This window comes from Beta vulgaris, chromosome 8 (assembly GCF_026745355.1).
Source record: "Beta vulgaris subsp. vulgaris cultivar EL10 chromosome 8, EL10.2, whole genome shotgun sequence".
Lineage (NCBI taxonomy): Eukaryota > Viridiplantae > Streptophyta > Magnoliopsida > Caryophyllales > Amaranthaceae > Beta > Beta vulgaris.
The window spans coordinates 47,268,348-47,284,837 of NC_079209.1; the positions used below are offsets into that span (position 1 = coordinate 47,268,348).

The 16,490-nt window shown below is 33.8% G+C and overlaps 2 protein-coding genes across 3 annotated transcripts; one reads left to right on the plus strand and one right to left on the minus strand.

The window, feature by feature from the left end:
• The first annotated feature begins 335 nt into the window (after positions 1 to 335).
• On the plus strand, positions 336 to 3,644 carry LOC104909042 (heat stress transcription factor A-7a). 2 transcript variants are annotated; one of them, XM_010698225.4, is made up of 3 exons: positions 336 to 844; positions 2,557 to 3,253; positions 3,341 to 3,644. In XM_010698225.4, the coding sequence occupies exons 1-2, from the start codon at positions 527 to 529 to the stop codon at positions 3,250 to 3,252; spliced, it is 1,014 nt and encodes a 337-aa protein (XP_010696527.1). In that variant the 5' UTR covers positions 336 to 526; the 3' UTR covers position 3,253; positions 3,341 to 3,644. The 2 variants fall into 2 exon arrangements, with proteins under 2 accessions (XP_010696527.1, XP_010696526.1); XM_010698224.4 differs by having other exon boundaries at positions 339 to 844; positions 2,557 to 3,644.
• A 1,365-nt stretch (positions 3,645 to 5,009) lies between these two features.
• LOC104909044 (BTB/POZ domain and ankyrin repeat-containing protein NPR1) lies at positions 5,010 to 11,703 on the minus strand. The gene is made up of 4 exons (XM_010698226.3): positions 10,896 to 11,703; positions 8,191 to 8,938; positions 6,569 to 6,760; positions 5,010 to 5,788 (listed from the first exon to the last, which is right to left on the minus strand). The coding sequence occupies exons 1-4, from the start codon at positions 11,502 to 11,504 to the stop codon at positions 5,523 to 5,525; spliced, it is 1,815 nt and encodes a 604-aa protein (XP_010696528.1). The 5' UTR covers positions 11,505 to 11,703; the 3' UTR covers positions 5,010 to 5,522.
• Positions 11,704 to 16,490: the final 4,787 nt, after the last annotated feature.

Genomic DNA, 16,490 nt, shown 5'->3' on the forward strand with positions numbered 1-16,490 from the left:
AGACCAAGGAGGGAGTGGGGACCATTGACATAAATGGAATTAACAAAAAAGCAAATAGGTAAATTGTGGGACCTATGTATTATATATGGAAACATTTACAAAATCAAGAAGGAAGTGATGAAAATTTGTAAATAAAGTGTGGGACCTATGTACTATATATGAAAATATTTGCAAATGTAGCAAATAAATTGAAACACCCCTAAATGGCAAAATGTAGCAAATAAAAAAAGACGGAGGGAGTATAGCCCAAAAATAATTTGATTAAAAAACGTACTAATCAAAATCATACACCATACATATGCTACAAATGGCAACTTCTCTCCACTTTTGAGTGGACACTTTACCATTTTTTACTATTTTTTTAATTTTCTACCCCACCTATCTCTTTCCCTTTTTAGATATCCAATTTCAAAAACTCTCACACCTTCACAATCACTGTACTTCCCCCTCACACTTTTTCTCTCTCAATCAAATCCCCAAAAAAACCCATAATTTTTTTTGTAATTTTCTGGAGTTTTTGTTAATCATGGAACCCAAAACTGAGTTATCACTCGGTGGTGGAATCAGGAGTTCTGGGTTTGTTACAACTAAAATGGAGGATACAGAAGAAAAAGAAGTGATAGAGTTGCCAAAACCATTAGAAAATTTACATGAAATTGGACCACCCCCATTTTTAAGTAAGACATTTGAGATAGTAGAAGACCCAGAAACTGACACAATTGTTTCATGGGGTGTAACTTTTGATAGTTTCATTGTTTGGGATATCTCTAAGTTCTCTGATTTGCTTTCTAAGTATTTTAAGCATCGTAATTTCAACAGCTTTGTCCGTCAACTTAATACTTATGTAAGTTTTTTTTTTTTTTTCTCAACCTTTATTTGGGTTAGTTTTGTTTCAACTTTGACTGATTTTGTTCCTTGAATATCAATTTTTTGGGGTAATTGTTTCATTGATATCTCCCCTGTTAATTGAATATCAATTTTTGGGTAGCTTTGCTCTGTTTAGCATAGAAAGTAGTGAGAAATGAGGTTTTTCTGCTTCATGGGTTATGTCCTTATGTGAATATAGATATATTTTGCTTGTTGATCGGGCGTGTTCGATGGTAGATGTGCTAGTAGCTTTTAGCTGTGAGGTAATCCGTAATTGTTAGTTGTCTTTGTAGGTGTTGGTGGTTAGTATGTAGCGGTTAACTGTTTAAGTAGCTGTATAAAATATTATTGTTCGGTAAAAGAAGATGTTAAATCATAATTTGTAAATAACTATAATTAAAATACCACTAAAAACTACTCAAAAGCTACAAAAATTGTAGCTTTTAAAAGACACTATGAAATACTATTTATACCATTAAAAGCTACTTATGCCATTACCTATATAAACGCTACTATTTATCTTAATTGGTATTTTGATTCAGTTAAAATATTAAAAGCCACTTCAAAAGCTTATGCCAAACACGCTTGATGACTTGTTCATTAAAAGCCACTTCAAAAAGCTTACACCAAAAATATTGTCGAATGCTTTATCATGTGTTTGTAAACTTCTCTTTAATACTCTTTTCGTTTCTATTTAGTTTACCCATTTAATTTTAGGAGAGAATTGAAGAATAAGTATAAAAATATGAGAGAAAAGGTGGACAGAAAAATTAAGGAGTGAGTGAAAATTAAAAAATGTGTTAAAATATTAAAAAGTGGATAATATGAGTGGAAAAAGAGAAGAAATTAGTTGGGACATGTTATCCTGAATAGAAAAAACAACCATGTATAGATAAAAAAAAAATGAAAGTATGTAGATTAAAAAGGAATCGAAGGAGTAACTTGGTATGTACAAGCCTTATGAATAGATAGAGAAGGGTATAAATCATCTTCAAAGGAGATGATAGGAATAGGCTATAGGAGGATGACGGTTTGTCACTTTACTTTCAAACTAGTTTTATATGCACGCGATGCATGCGTTAATTTTAAATTAGTGTTTTATATCCACTTAAAATGGAAAGTTGAAATGAGAAAGGGTTTTTGAATTGTTTTCTTTTGTAATTTTTTATTCCATTAAATCATTAAGGATAATTTAGTGTTTTTAAAGGGGATATCATTTTCTTCCCTTATATAATAGAGATAAGTCTGATGAGTACCAATAATTGGTTTTCCTCAAAAAATAATTTCAAATAATTCTAGTTCAATAAAATTAAGGTTGGATATATCATTATTCACAAATAAAATCTAATAAAGTCTGAGAAGTTTAGATAAGTTGAGATAATTATGTTAAGAAAATTCAAATAATTAAAAGTAAGTTGAAAACAGACCTGGTGATCATGATTACAGCAATAAAATGTATAATAAGATGGAAAATGGCAATATATAGAATTTAGGCAAAGTAAATAAGTACAAATAAAAGAATAGGAGTTAGCTCAAGTGGATAGAGTGCTCCCCCTTGGCTCTTGAGGTCAAGGGTTCAATCCTTACCAGCATATTACCTACCATATGTATGTATTTAGTTTGCTCTTCCTCAAACTTTACGTTCTTTGCTGACCAATCACACTCCTTTCACTGCTATACTTCGTATAGGGATTCAGAAAAGTCCATCTTGATCGGTTGGAGTATGCAAATTCAGGGTTTCAAAAGGGTAAAAAGCATTTGTTGAAGACTATAAAAAGGAGAAACCATGGTGCAAACAACAATACTGCACTATTGCTCCAAAGAGAGACTGCAATAGAAAATATTAAGAAAGAACAGGAGGCGCTAAAGCTCGAGATCCTTGATCTTAAGAAAGAACAACAGAACTCGAACACGTGTTTGGCTGCATTGGGAGAGCGTGTGAAGTTCGTTGAATGGAAGCAACGTGAGTTCATTATGCTCATTGCCAAGGCAATGAAAAGAACTTCCTCATTTCAGCAGGTTCTCCAAAACTATAGGCACAACAAAGTTCTGAGTAGTGGAGAATTTTACAAGAAACGTAGATTGGCCTCAACTAGCGACAGTCTGGCACTGGCAGACCAGTTTCTGGCAAACAGTCCGACCACGACCCAAAATAAGGAAGATGTGTCTACTTTTCAGTATGAAGCAAACTCGTTTGTTGGGTCTGCGGGCCAAAAGTCGAACTTGGCATCCGAGACTAGTAGTCCAGATTTGTCTTCTGGAAGCTACATAATGTGGGAAAAGCTAATGGCAGATGATGTGATCTGTAAAGATGATAGGGAGGAGAAGTATGTCCATGAATTAGAGAATTTGATTACTAAACCATCCAGCTTGATTTGCAAATAATGTTGGTGAAATAGCTTCTCCTACAGGTGAACTTTTTCCTGTACTTTCGCTACTACTTTTGTGATTAATATTTTATCTTCTTAAACAGGACAGTAGGACATTGAAGCAGTAGGAACAGGAGTGAACATAGATCGTGTGTAGGTAGATATCATATGTTGGCAAGGATAGGAGTTAACTCAAGTGGGTATAGTGCTCCCCTTTGACCCATGAGGTCAGGGGTTCGATCCTTACTCCCAGCATTATGTTTCCTACAGGCTAGTAGCCTTGTAGTTATGTTGGCGATGCCAAGTTGTAATCAGCTGGATACTTGATGTGTATAGTAACTATTTGTAGTTTAACGGTGTAAATACTTGTTTTTTATTTCGATGATTATTTCATGTCTTTTTATGTGATGCCACAGACATGTCCATACTGTATTTTTCCTATGTTTAAACTTTTCATAATATGTTACTAATATGTAATTACTAATTAATGGGTCAAAGTAGTATAGCAAATCGTAAAATTAAAAATCTGAAAATTGATTAAGAAATTTTATGTCTAATGTAGTATGCTGAATTTGCTATATTGATTTTCATATTCCAACTTATTTCATTTTTATGCATTAGATACTCCAGCCAAATGAAAGTAGCATGAAGGTTCAGTAGATTGTAACTCAAGTTGTGACATCCAATATGCAATTTGGATGAAGTACATGTTAAGTTCATAATTCTCATCAATATCACTTCATTTATATGTAAAAAAATCATATCCACATTTCTCTCCAAGAAAAGGTGTCCTAACTTCTTGTACATTAAGAAAAATAATTACAATAAATATCCATGATACATGGTAGAAGAAGAGAAAGAAATGGGAGAAATTTCAAAATTGAATTAGTACTTTTCCTTAACTTTTAAATATTTAAATAAGTTAGTTGAAACATAGGAAGGAGTTAGGGGCCAAATACCAAAAACCCTACCTTTCAAAAAAAAAAAAAAAAAAAAAAAAAAAAAAAAAAAACCAAAGGCGGTTGTTCAGTGATACCACTATTCAATTTTGGAGGAGAGAGACAAGCTTCAATCTTGTGGAGCATGAGGGTTGGCTTTAATTCTAAATCTAAATCGAATGTTTGTTATTTTGACTTCTGAGAATCTAATGTTTGTGATTTTTTCTGAGAGAGGGTAAACACAAGTATCATATGTACCACCCAAAAAATATGAAGAGCACGGAGGGGATTGTGAAATCCCTTTGCAATTTATACTATACACCCTAGTATTTAATACACTCAAAAGTAATTCATTGCTCACGGCTTCAGCTAAAGAACTTCAAATGAGAAGAAAAAAGGTGAGTGAAAGAATAACCTTGGATATATTATACACTCGGATGTATGGTATAAAATTTGTCCAAACTTTATATTTTTAATTTTTTTTAGGTAGGTACTTTGAAGTCTCTCGCAAAAAGAGAGAGAAGATTGCAAAGGGTGAAACTCGATCCAAAACCTTCCGGATCGAAACTAGGAAGTCATACCAATACCAATACCAATACCAATACCAATACACCATCATTTGCTGCTCAAGTTTTATGATATTAGTATAGAATATTGATTAAAAAGTACTCATTCAAAAATTACTGAATTAATCTAGAGTGATACCCAAATGGCAAAATGTCACTTTTTCCCGAAACCAAAGCTCTTAGTTTCTGTTAAGAAATAAATTAGTCTTGGATGAACCATTCGAAAGCTTGATCCAAGTAAACGGTTATCAGATTGACTATAGCAGATATAAAGTCTAAGCTCTAATACGATGATAACAATTCAAAGATTCACCAAGATCATAATATCTGACTACAGATACAACAACAAAAAAATTAATTACAATATTCTCTCCCTCTTTACTAGTTGGGTGTGGGGAAAGCGGTGGGAGAGGAGGGGATCGAGAATACAAAAAGAGACGATAATGCAAGAGGTGCAACCCCACGACGCTATTTATTTGTACCTTGATACATGAATTACAATATGGCAGGAAATGGCTCGTGTAATGTAATCTGATGATTGATTCATCATCGCACACAAGAGTATGTGTCTCCAACGGATAGTACCTAAATCTGGTGTTACTATGAGCTTATAAAGATGTATAGAATACAATTCTATCAAGTAATCGGTCAAAAATTATAATACAGACCAAAAAGATCGAAACCGTGGCCATCAATAGAAGGGGAGAACAAAAAGAAATTTTCATACATATACATGAATATTATACAAGTGACGTCGTATGCAACTTTGAGCTGCTAAGGAGTTACCTCTTGAAATTGGTCTTACCATATGGCCTCCCCATTGGAGTCGACGACGACGATGATGATAATGTAGAACGGTCAAACTCTTCTTTGTCCTCTGTAAAAGCCTTAGTTAAAGCGTCTTGCAGTTCAAGGTATCGTTTTCTCTTCCTTTGCCGTTCCTCTGGAGTATCTTTTCCTAAAAATGCAAGCTGTGATAGATCTTCGGCGTCCATAATCTTATTAAGAACATCGGAGCAGCGTGGAAAGAAACGCTTGCCAAGCTCAACTGCAGAAACAGTGTAAATTTATAACTATTACAACTCTACTGCAAATTCATATTTCTCAATCCTCATTCCTCAACAAGGTGACTCTGAGATTTATATTCAGATTCATCTGTAAACCAGAAATTTTGAACATCGTCTTAAGCAAACACAACAGTTAAATAACAGAAGACATAGCACGGCATTCGTGTTTAACCAGTTGCATATGCATATTCTCCAGGGCCAGCACCAGTTACTAAACACTTTCCCGGCCTGATGTTTGTAATACATTATGAATAACTTAAAGCTTGCAAATTTGAAACACATCTTTAATATTTAAACTAGTTATTAGGCCCGAGCTATGCCGCGGGTAAGAAAAATTCATTTATCAATATAATACTTTATGATAATAACACTAAATACAACCTAGTCTAGTGGTTAACACTTTAGTATATGTACTTGAGATCTCGGGATCAAACCCCATACTGCGCAATTTTCTAAATCTTTCTATTGTACATGAATTACATGAACTAACACTCCCTAGGGAGAGCGCCACGTGGCACAGTTTCTTGTTTATGCACGCCTTTTCATATATTTGTATAGATGGACTCCTCTAGAAAAGTTTATTTTTTATTTTTTTGAGGAATCCTTCAGAAAAGTTTTGCTAATTTGAATGTCAACTGAAGTGGAGTCAGTCATACATGTTATTGGCATCAAGAGAAGGCAAACACACAAAAAGGACTATAGGAGTAACCAAAAATAAAGCCTATTATTGAAGAGATTATAGGAATATGATGCTTAATTACCAGTTTTAGACAGTGCTTTCATCCTCTGCAAATGCTCCTCTTTCAATATAAAGGGAGCCTCATTCAAGTCCACCGCATTTCTTCGTGCATCAGCTATATTCTTTGACAATGTGAATTCAGAAGTTCCGTCCACTTGAGCAATATCCATAGCCACTTTCGCTTCCATTGGAAAGAGCAACCGAGCAAGTGCAACTGAAAAAAAAGAATCTGACAGTATTAGATACTGTAATAACTCTAAACATGCGGAAGGAATAAAACACTATGATGACGAAAAGAGCAAAATTTATAAGAAAAATTCCCAAAATGAGCGAGAGTGAAAGCGAGTGAAAGATAAGGAAAAGGTTATCCTTAAAAAAGATACTGAATTAAATATCTTAAGGAAGTGAACAAATTGTTTCTTTAACAATTTCCATTCCATAGAACCTTGGTTGCACTTTAATCGTACCTTTCAGCAACAATCCTTGCCTACTACTTTCTTCAGGTAAAAGCAATATGCGTGTCTCAATTAACATCACTCACACAGGAGTAAACAATCAAAACTGAATTTCATTAATAGGTCTAAATGGCGTACAGAAGCAGCAAGAATACAAACATTTGACAGATACATATTTCGTCCATTTATAAAAAAATGAAAACATTATTAAACAAAATAAAGAATTGAGTGCTCAGCATGACAGCAGACAACAAAATTCACAAAACTCTAAGCCTCTTAATACAATACCATCACTACGTGAGGGAAAAGACAAATGCCCTTGCCTAAAGTACACCAAACAAGCATCAGAAACGCATCAAAATAATAAAAATGATATCAAAAGAAGGGAGATATCAAGAAGGTCTACAATCCAGTGAAATTCATTTATCGAGCAAGTTTTTTATTTGAAAAGTTCGTAAACCTCAACACCCTATATGAAGGTTCATATAAGAGCTTCCTACCAAACATGAAAACAAAGAAAACACTCAATATGCAGGTTTGTGAACAGATTGTGATAGAGCTTATCCATTGCAGAAGAGTGCAACAGAAGAGGTTATAGTTTTTTCTTGTGTGTGAGGGTGCTTTATGGTGGCCAGAATAAGGGTTAAGCAATCCAACAATGTATATGATGCCAAAGACACATGCATAAACTCAATGTATGATCCACCTAAATTTGGAAACTATATTGGATTTCAGCCTGCTTCCTCTAGATTCTGGAAAAAATCTATAGTTGCAGATCTAGTTTGGTTTTGATAAAACACAGCAGGTAGGCCTTTTTCCTTATTATTCTGTGTGCTTGCAGGTAGAAATTATGCTCTTTTTCTAGATTCATATGGTAACATAGGTAAGTAGACTTCTAGGTTGAGTATGCTTTGGTCCTGTAGCCTTATAAACACCCCCTTCGCAAATAAAGAGAAACCTCGGAGAAACCCTTCAAGGAGTGCTCCTTGGTTTCACTGATGCAATAATGAGTTTGGTTGTTTTATTCAGTAAAAAGACCAATTATAGGCCTGTACTATCCTCATTTTGGTGTTCAATAGAAGTTCTTATCAAATACCCCCCAAATAAGAGACCAAGTTGTGAATCACACACTATCAACAAGACGAGTATCGATAAGGGAAATAAATATTGCATTAGAACATTATAATACCTCTATTTTCAAGATATAATAGCTTCATACGCAGATCATCTCCTGCCTTTGCAAGAGAAACAGAACCTTCTCCTAGCAATGGTTCTCTTCTTTCAGCTTGCTCCAGTATTTCAATGCACAACCGATCCTTTGGTGCATCTTTTCCTTGTTCTGTAGTTTTATAGAAGTCCACAGCTTTTGTTAGTCTCTTTGCTATCTGCAGTGCTTTTTTATCATCTGATGTTATATCAGACGGATGGGCTCCCTTGGTTAACAAGGATACAATTATCTTAGGCTCTTTTCTCATGGCTGCCACATGTAGCACAGTGTGACCCCTTAGATTTCTAAGATTAACATCTGCAAGCCCAAGCTCAAGAAGCTCCGTGGTGGTCTTGGCATCACAATGTGCCACAGCATAGTGAAGGGCATATGCATCATCTAGAGTTGTATGGCGCTCTTTTAAAAGCATTCTGACTAACTCTACATCATCGGATTCCAAAGCTCTGTGTATTCTCTTCACATGCTTATCAGGAAACTCAACACGCCCAGGTTCAGTAAACCCAAGTTCCTTTCGCGTGTCGATTATCTGTTTCACAACATTCTGCGGCAAGGATTTATCAATGGTGGTTACGTCAATATCGGACCTCACAATCTTGTCAATACACCTTGCCAGCAATCCGTCACACGCATTTCCACACATCTCAGCGACAGATAACACTACTAGAACGTCATCTGGTGCAATCTTGTCAAGAATATCCAGTAGGTGCCTCTGCAATCCCAAAATTCATAACAATTTATGAGAAGTAGAACATCAAGCCAACTTACCAATGTTGTATTTAAAACAAATAATGCATGATGACCAGTGACCTATAAATCTTTTGAAACCAGCATCCCAGAGTGTGAGACTTCCCTCCATCCACTATGATACAAAATTTACCTTCTATTGGATTTTCCTAAATATTTGTTAAGTTTCTCATAATAATAATAATTTATTTGCAAAAAGCTACCATTTATAGGTGTCATATTGTGAACTACCTTAAAATTTTATTGGCCAAAATTACCTTCTATCACCAAAAAGGTTGCGAAAGGGCACCAATGTAATATTTTGATGGATGACTTAGGTTTCCGGCATTGACTTTGCATGTGATGGATACATGATATATTTTTCTTTCATTTTTCCTTATACGTCCTCGTTTTTCACTTTTTCCTGGTTTGTATATCATTTTATAATTGACTTTTGGCCAGTTATTTGGAACACTGAGGTAGGAAGAAGGAAACATATAAGAAAAGAAAACAATCCCTGAATAGATGAACACCTGCTGATCAACAATTTTTCACTACAAGGTAAGGGAACCATACATTCAAAAAATTAAAGAAAGCTTCAATTTAGACATCTGTCTCATGGTCCTAATTAGCTTGTGAATCTCTTGTAGTTCGGCTCCCATCTGAATTCGACCAACCTCTTCATAGGCTATATCTGTTATCTGCTTTTCCTAGTCGAAGAATCTCCCAAGAGAATGGACAGACTTTGAGTTCTCAAGTATAGTTGCTAGATAAGGATACAACTCATTTCCCATGGAGTCCACCAACATAGAAGCCGTTGTATGCAAAAATTCATAGATCAAGTATGTCTTAGACCAATTGTTAAAACCCCAACTTGAAAAATTTATGCAGTCCTTCATGACCAAGAACTCGTTATTTTACTGTTCAAACAGCATTATTAACATTTTGTCTTAGACCAACTAATCCTAAAACACTGGAAACTTGGCCGTCCTACAGATAATTCAATTGAAAGTTAATCTCAGCACATGTAATTAAAATCTAGTTCATAAACCACGAGCTATGTCACAATCAAAGATGTTCTGTATTAGACTCTTAATTGTCAAGCATAAATTCCTCAGCAACACAAGGTTAGTGTTCAAGGTACTGATGTGACCCTCTAGAACTAAAAAGTTTCCCTATTGATCCCAAATCTCGATCATAAACCTGTAGTACACATCTTGAAAACTGACCACTAAATTAACATGAGGCCTAAAATCCTAACCCCACCTAAAAACATGGCCTAATCTCCTAATCCTGCCTAACACACTAGCAACTTTTTCACAAAGTCCTTTCTTTTCACAAAAAAGGGATGGATCATGTTTGTTGATAGAAAAAAGGGGAAGTTAATCACTAACAAGTAACAACTAACCATGATCCAAAATCTACACATACAGCAAACCTAAAAGCACGAAAAGACCTTTGCATTATCCAAGATAGTACACAAAACTTGCAACAATGTACCTAATTCTTAAATCCTGATGTAAACTTCGAAGCTCTTCCTACAATCACACTACTACAATTAACCATACAATTAGAAAAACTCATATACAAAATCAGCACCAATGAATCATTCATAACATGTAAGAACTTATTCAACATGAAGTCAATTTTTTTATTAAAAAAAAAAACTGAAAATCACTCAATATTCAAAAGCAATAATATAAAAAGGATTATCATATAAACTTCAATCCTAATGTAAACTTCAAAGCTCTTCCTACAACCACACTACTACAATTAACCAAAAATTTTAAAAAAAAAATCCACATACAAAATCAGCAGCAATGAATCATTCATAACATGTAAGAACTAATTCAACATAACTCAATTTAAAAAAAAAAAAAAAAAGACTAAAAATTGCTCAATATTCAAAAACAATAATATAAAAAGGAAGATCATATAAGTACCTGATAAAGCGAAACCAATTCGACAATCTCGAATTTGTGAGACAAATAGAGAACCTCAACAACAAAATCAACAGCAGGACGACAAGCTTCATGAGAGCAATCCTCATCAACACAAACACAAATTCCTCTAGGCAAATTCCTAACTTTGCCACTATACAAATAACCTAAAACCGCAACAACCGAATCAAATCCAACCTCAAAATCACCAGCTAAATCCTTAAGCTCAAGCTTCACCACTCTCTCTTTATCCCTCTCCTTCTCCTTCTCTCGTTTCGAAGCAAAAGCGGACCGAAAGAACGAGCTCCGAGACGAGAGAACACACCGATGAACGGCGACTTCACGCGAATCACCGGAAACGACGATTTTAGCGTCGGCGAAAGAGTCGGAGTCGGAGAGAGAAAGCGAGGGTTGGAAAAGCGAGTCGAGGTTTTCAGAGAGGCGGAGAAGAGCGGCGGCGTCGGGAGTAAAGGAGAGAGAGTTTTCTGCGGCGGTTGTTGTTGTAGTTGTTGTTGCGGCGACGCAGCAGATGCTACTGCCATTGCTGATGTCGTTGGAATCGGAGAAAGCGGTGCGAGAATCGATCACCATTGTTGTGGAGGTGGTTGTCATGTGAATGTTAGAGATTGGAAATCGACGACATTGAAGATGGTGGAGTAAGAGGAAGTCAAAGGGAGGTTGAGGAGAGAGAATGGATACGCATACGGCGTCGGGTGTGTGTGTGTGAATATGGAGGAGAGAGAAAGAGAGTATGGACAATGGAGAGAGGGAAAGGCGTTGACGACTTGACTTGGAAATTTGAGCAGTGAATCTAGAGGAAAATGTGTGTTTTGCTTTATTGATATTTTTAATTATTTTGTAAGGGGTTAGGGACTTGGGAGTTAGGAGTAATGCGTGCATTGTCCTCCCGGGAGCACAATCAGAACTGTGCTTCCACAATACAAAATAGAATATTTACGAATACGAAAACGAATATTTTACAGTTGAAGTGGAACATTACAAAATTCATTTACGAAAACAAATATTTTATTGTTGAAATTGAACATTACCAAAATTCATTTATGAAAAAGAACATTTTACTGTTGAAGTGGAACATTAACAGAATCCAAATATGAAAATGAACATTTTTTATTGAACTGGAACATTACTAGAATTCAATTACTTAAATAGAACATATGCTTATCAAATATAGAACATATTTTTAGTGAAAATAGAACATATTTTTTGGTGGAAAATAAGTTTTAAAAGAACATTTTTTAAAATTGAACATTTGCTTAATTATCAAAAAAAAATTGAACAATTGCTTATCGAAAATAAAACAGATTCACAAAATATAGAACATATTTTTTTGCTGAAAAGTAAGCTTAAAAACGAACATTTGTTGAAATAGAACATGTGTTTATTGAAATTAGAACATTTTTTACGAAAACTAGAACATATTTTTTTGCTCAAAAATGTGCTTAAAATGAACATTTGTTGAAATAGAACATTTACTTATCAGAAATGGAACAAATTTACCGGGTGCATGTGTGCAGCGTGCTCCCGGGAGCACACTAGAATTTTCAAGTTAGGAGGGGATTTTGTAGTTTTCTGTCACAATTCACATAACATTATATTGACAATTGTACCACCTTGTTTCTTTACTGAATTGAATTAAGAGTCTGTTTTTGAAGATATAGTCTCACGTTAGTGTCAGCTGATGTCATGGTGACACCAGCTCGTGCATCAAACCAACACCGAAATTAATTAGGCGCTTGGATCTATTAGTTATGTTAGCTTTAAATTGCTTCTGGATAAATTAATTAAGCGTTGAAATACATTAGTTGTATCACATAATCTAGATTATAACGCATATTATTAGCCTTAATTTTAATATTATGCATAAATCGTTCTCTCTTTCTTCTTCAATCCATTGAGATACCCTGAAACCTACATTGTTTTCCTCCTCCATTATTCCCTGTCTACAAACACCTGAATTGGTTGTATAATTCATTAATTTAAAATATTTATCTTCAAAATCATAACTAATTAACTTGAAAACTATAACTAATTACGTGTAAACAATTACTAATAACTAGAAATCATAACTGTTAAAAAGTTAGAAATATAACCATTTACCTAGAACCATAACTATAACTAATAACATAAAAACTATAACTAATAATGTGTAAATAATTACTAATGACTAAAAGCCATAATTATTAACCTTACAAATATAACTATTTACCCGGAACCAAAACTATTTATCTGGAAACAATAACTAATTACCAAAAAATCATAACTACTTACCGAAAACATATATTACGATGAAATCTGTTACTATATACCTAAAAAACCATAAATCATAATAAGAGATAAATTAGAGTTTAGACCCATTGATAGAGGGAAACAATAAGCTTTGATAATTAAGATTATTCCTTTTTCTTATTTGAGGGGAATTAAGAATATTATTTGTATTTGACTTTGATACAATAATGTCGTTGTTTAAGCGGGATAATCTAAACTAAGCATCATCAAATTCTCATCATCAAGATTGAAGAAAACACGAAAAAAGGACGTTAGGTAAAAGTTTCAAGTCTTCGAAAAAGAACAAAAAGAAAAAGAAAGAGATGTAGGCTTTAGAGGAGAGGGGTCTAGGAGATAGAAATGAAGGTTGGTAGAGGAGAGAAACAATATAAATTGAAGGGAAATGTGATGGTTTTACTAGCATACTACTAGGTCCAAGTGCTTAACTAATTCCACTGGTAGCGTTACATCAGTTGATCTCACGTTAATACTAACATGAGAACATCTATTTCAATAATTTGCGTTGAACTAAAATTGTGATAGAGATTTATCTAAACTGAAGTGAATTTACATTCATTTATTTCAAAAGAATAGGGCCTAAATATATAACTAACTATTTTAATTTAGTATGATGATTTTTATTTATCCAATACCAAAAAAAAAGGACTAAAAGTTTTTGGGTTAACTTTTATTTCCTATACTACAATCCTAGTATCCTACCACTGGCTATTCATTATTCTGTTCAAGGGGTTAGGGACTTAGTTAGGGGGGCTTTTGTTGTTTTTTTATAATTGGGGGTAAGAATGACATGTTAAAGTACTACTCCACTTTACTACGGCCCACACCCTTACTTATTGCATGTCAATTGTCACATAACATTATAGTGCGGATTGGAGACCTTGTTCTTTTTGGACTCATTAAACTCAATTTTATTTAATTCAACTTAGTTGAACTTAATTAAATGAAATCAAACAACTGAAAGTGTGAGAGTGGTTTGTCTGAAGTGACGTGAATTTTCATTAATTTAGCTCAAAAAATAGGGCCTAAGTGTGTAACTATTTATTTTAAATTAGTATGATGATTTTATTTCACCATAAAATAAAAACAAAATTGGCCTCAACACCACAAACTACGGTGTAAGTGCATCTAACACCACCAACTTTGACTAGTAGGCAAAACACCACAAAATATTGTCTTTAGTGCAGCGAGTGTCATAAATGATGTCGAAACTAACTTTTTTTGCCGACCGGGAGGGGGGATCCGTATTATTTTATTTTTCCATTTTTTTATTATCTTGTTTTTTCATGATTAGAATCCTAACTCATGTGAGCATGGTGTCGTGCAAAGTTAGTTTCGGCATCATTTGTAACACTCACTGCACCTACGCCAATAGTTTGTGTTGTTTTGGCTACTAGTCAAAGTCGGTGGCACTAGATGCACCCGCACCATAGTTTGTAGTATTGAGGTTAATTTTGTCTAAAATAAAAGAACTAAAAGTGTTTGGTTTAAACTTTAAACTCCTATTCCTACAAGGCCACACTCCTACCACTCGAAAATGAAGGAAACTCTTAAATTTTCTTAAAGGAGAAATCAACTATAAGTTTTGATATATGTAACACTAAGGGTTAGCAATTATTCTAACAGTCTATACCTATGTATATATATTATTAAAAAGCGTGGATAAGCATTGCACACCACCACGTGTCACCGCACCTCATATGTAACACTAAGGGTTAGCAATTATTCTAACAGTTTATACCTATGTATCTCTATTATATAAGGGAAGGGGGAAGCAATGGTGTCCTCTTTTGAAATACCTATTTTGCCCCCCTTTCCTTTCTAATTACAAAAGGAATGTCAAAATCAAAATCGCACTCAAAGAAAACTATCGAAAATTAATTTACAACACTCACTCACAAATCACTTAAAAGAAGAAACTTTACAAATCACTCATACAATTGAGAAAATCACGCAAATCACTCAAATAATCAGGAAACTTTATTAAAACTTAAAATTAACATACAAACTAAAACTAATAACCTAGAATGTCAATACATACAAAAACATTTGCAAAAATTTACTTACAAATTACTATTCTCAAGAACCATTCACAATTAATGGTGGGTCATGATAAAAATAGAGGTGTATTTATAGTGAAATTATAATTTAGAAGTTAGACTTGAAAAAAATTTATTTACTTTTTTATAGTGTTTTCTATATATTGAAACTTTTACATATATTTGGACCTATCTTTTTCTATTATATAATAGCGATTAATTATCAAGGTAAGAAGGCTTATGTAAAATATCATTCAAGAATTAAAGTACAACATATCTCTATTATATAAGGGAAGGGGGGAGCTATGGTGTCCCTAAATGAAGAGACTATGTTATCCCCTTTCTATTCTAAATTACAAATTCACTTACAAATCAAAGGGGGCTTCAAACAAAAATAGTAAAAATATAATTATAACAATCACTCACAAGTCAACTAAAATCATAAAATTTCATGATTTACGTTATGCAAATCACTAAAATGAGCAAACTTTACAAAAACTTAAAAGTTCACTTATAAACTACAACTTATGAAAAAATTGACTTAAAATCAAAGTGTCCACTTTCTTTAAAATTAATGAAGTACTATACTTAATTCAAAAATCAACTAGAAAATTATATTATTAGAAATCATAAATAAATTCAATAAAATTTCTATTTTGTCTTTTTTTTAGGGGAATAAAATTTCTATTTTATTCATAGAATTTAACTTTGAAAAGTAAAAAAAAAAAAAAGAATGGTGAGAGACTTAAGTGACAGAAACTAAACCAATCAAATTTTGCAACTAAAAACACTTATACTTTGTATGTCTAATGTTCAAATTTTGACTCTTATGCCGAAGAAAATCGAGGGTCGACCCGATCATGATATTTGACTCATGATCTGGCTTGGTTGACCCAATCATGATATTGAAAACTCATTTCTGTTTCGAAAAAAAATTCAAGCACGCATCGCGTGCAAAAAATTCTAGTATATATTATTAGAAAGCGTGGATAAGCATTGCACACCACCACGTGTCACCGCACCTCATATGCTGATGTGGTGCAATTTGTCTCCAACATGGCACTCATATGTTGACAACTTGACAGGGCATTTTGTAAAAAAAAATTACCAAAAAATCTGCATAAGAGGTTGAACCGTGACCTATTAATTTGTAATGTCATGATCTTACCATTATATTGTAACTTATGTTTGTGACAAAATGTCAACCCCAAACTATACATCGTATATATATTATCCAATTACCCGGGGCAAAGCC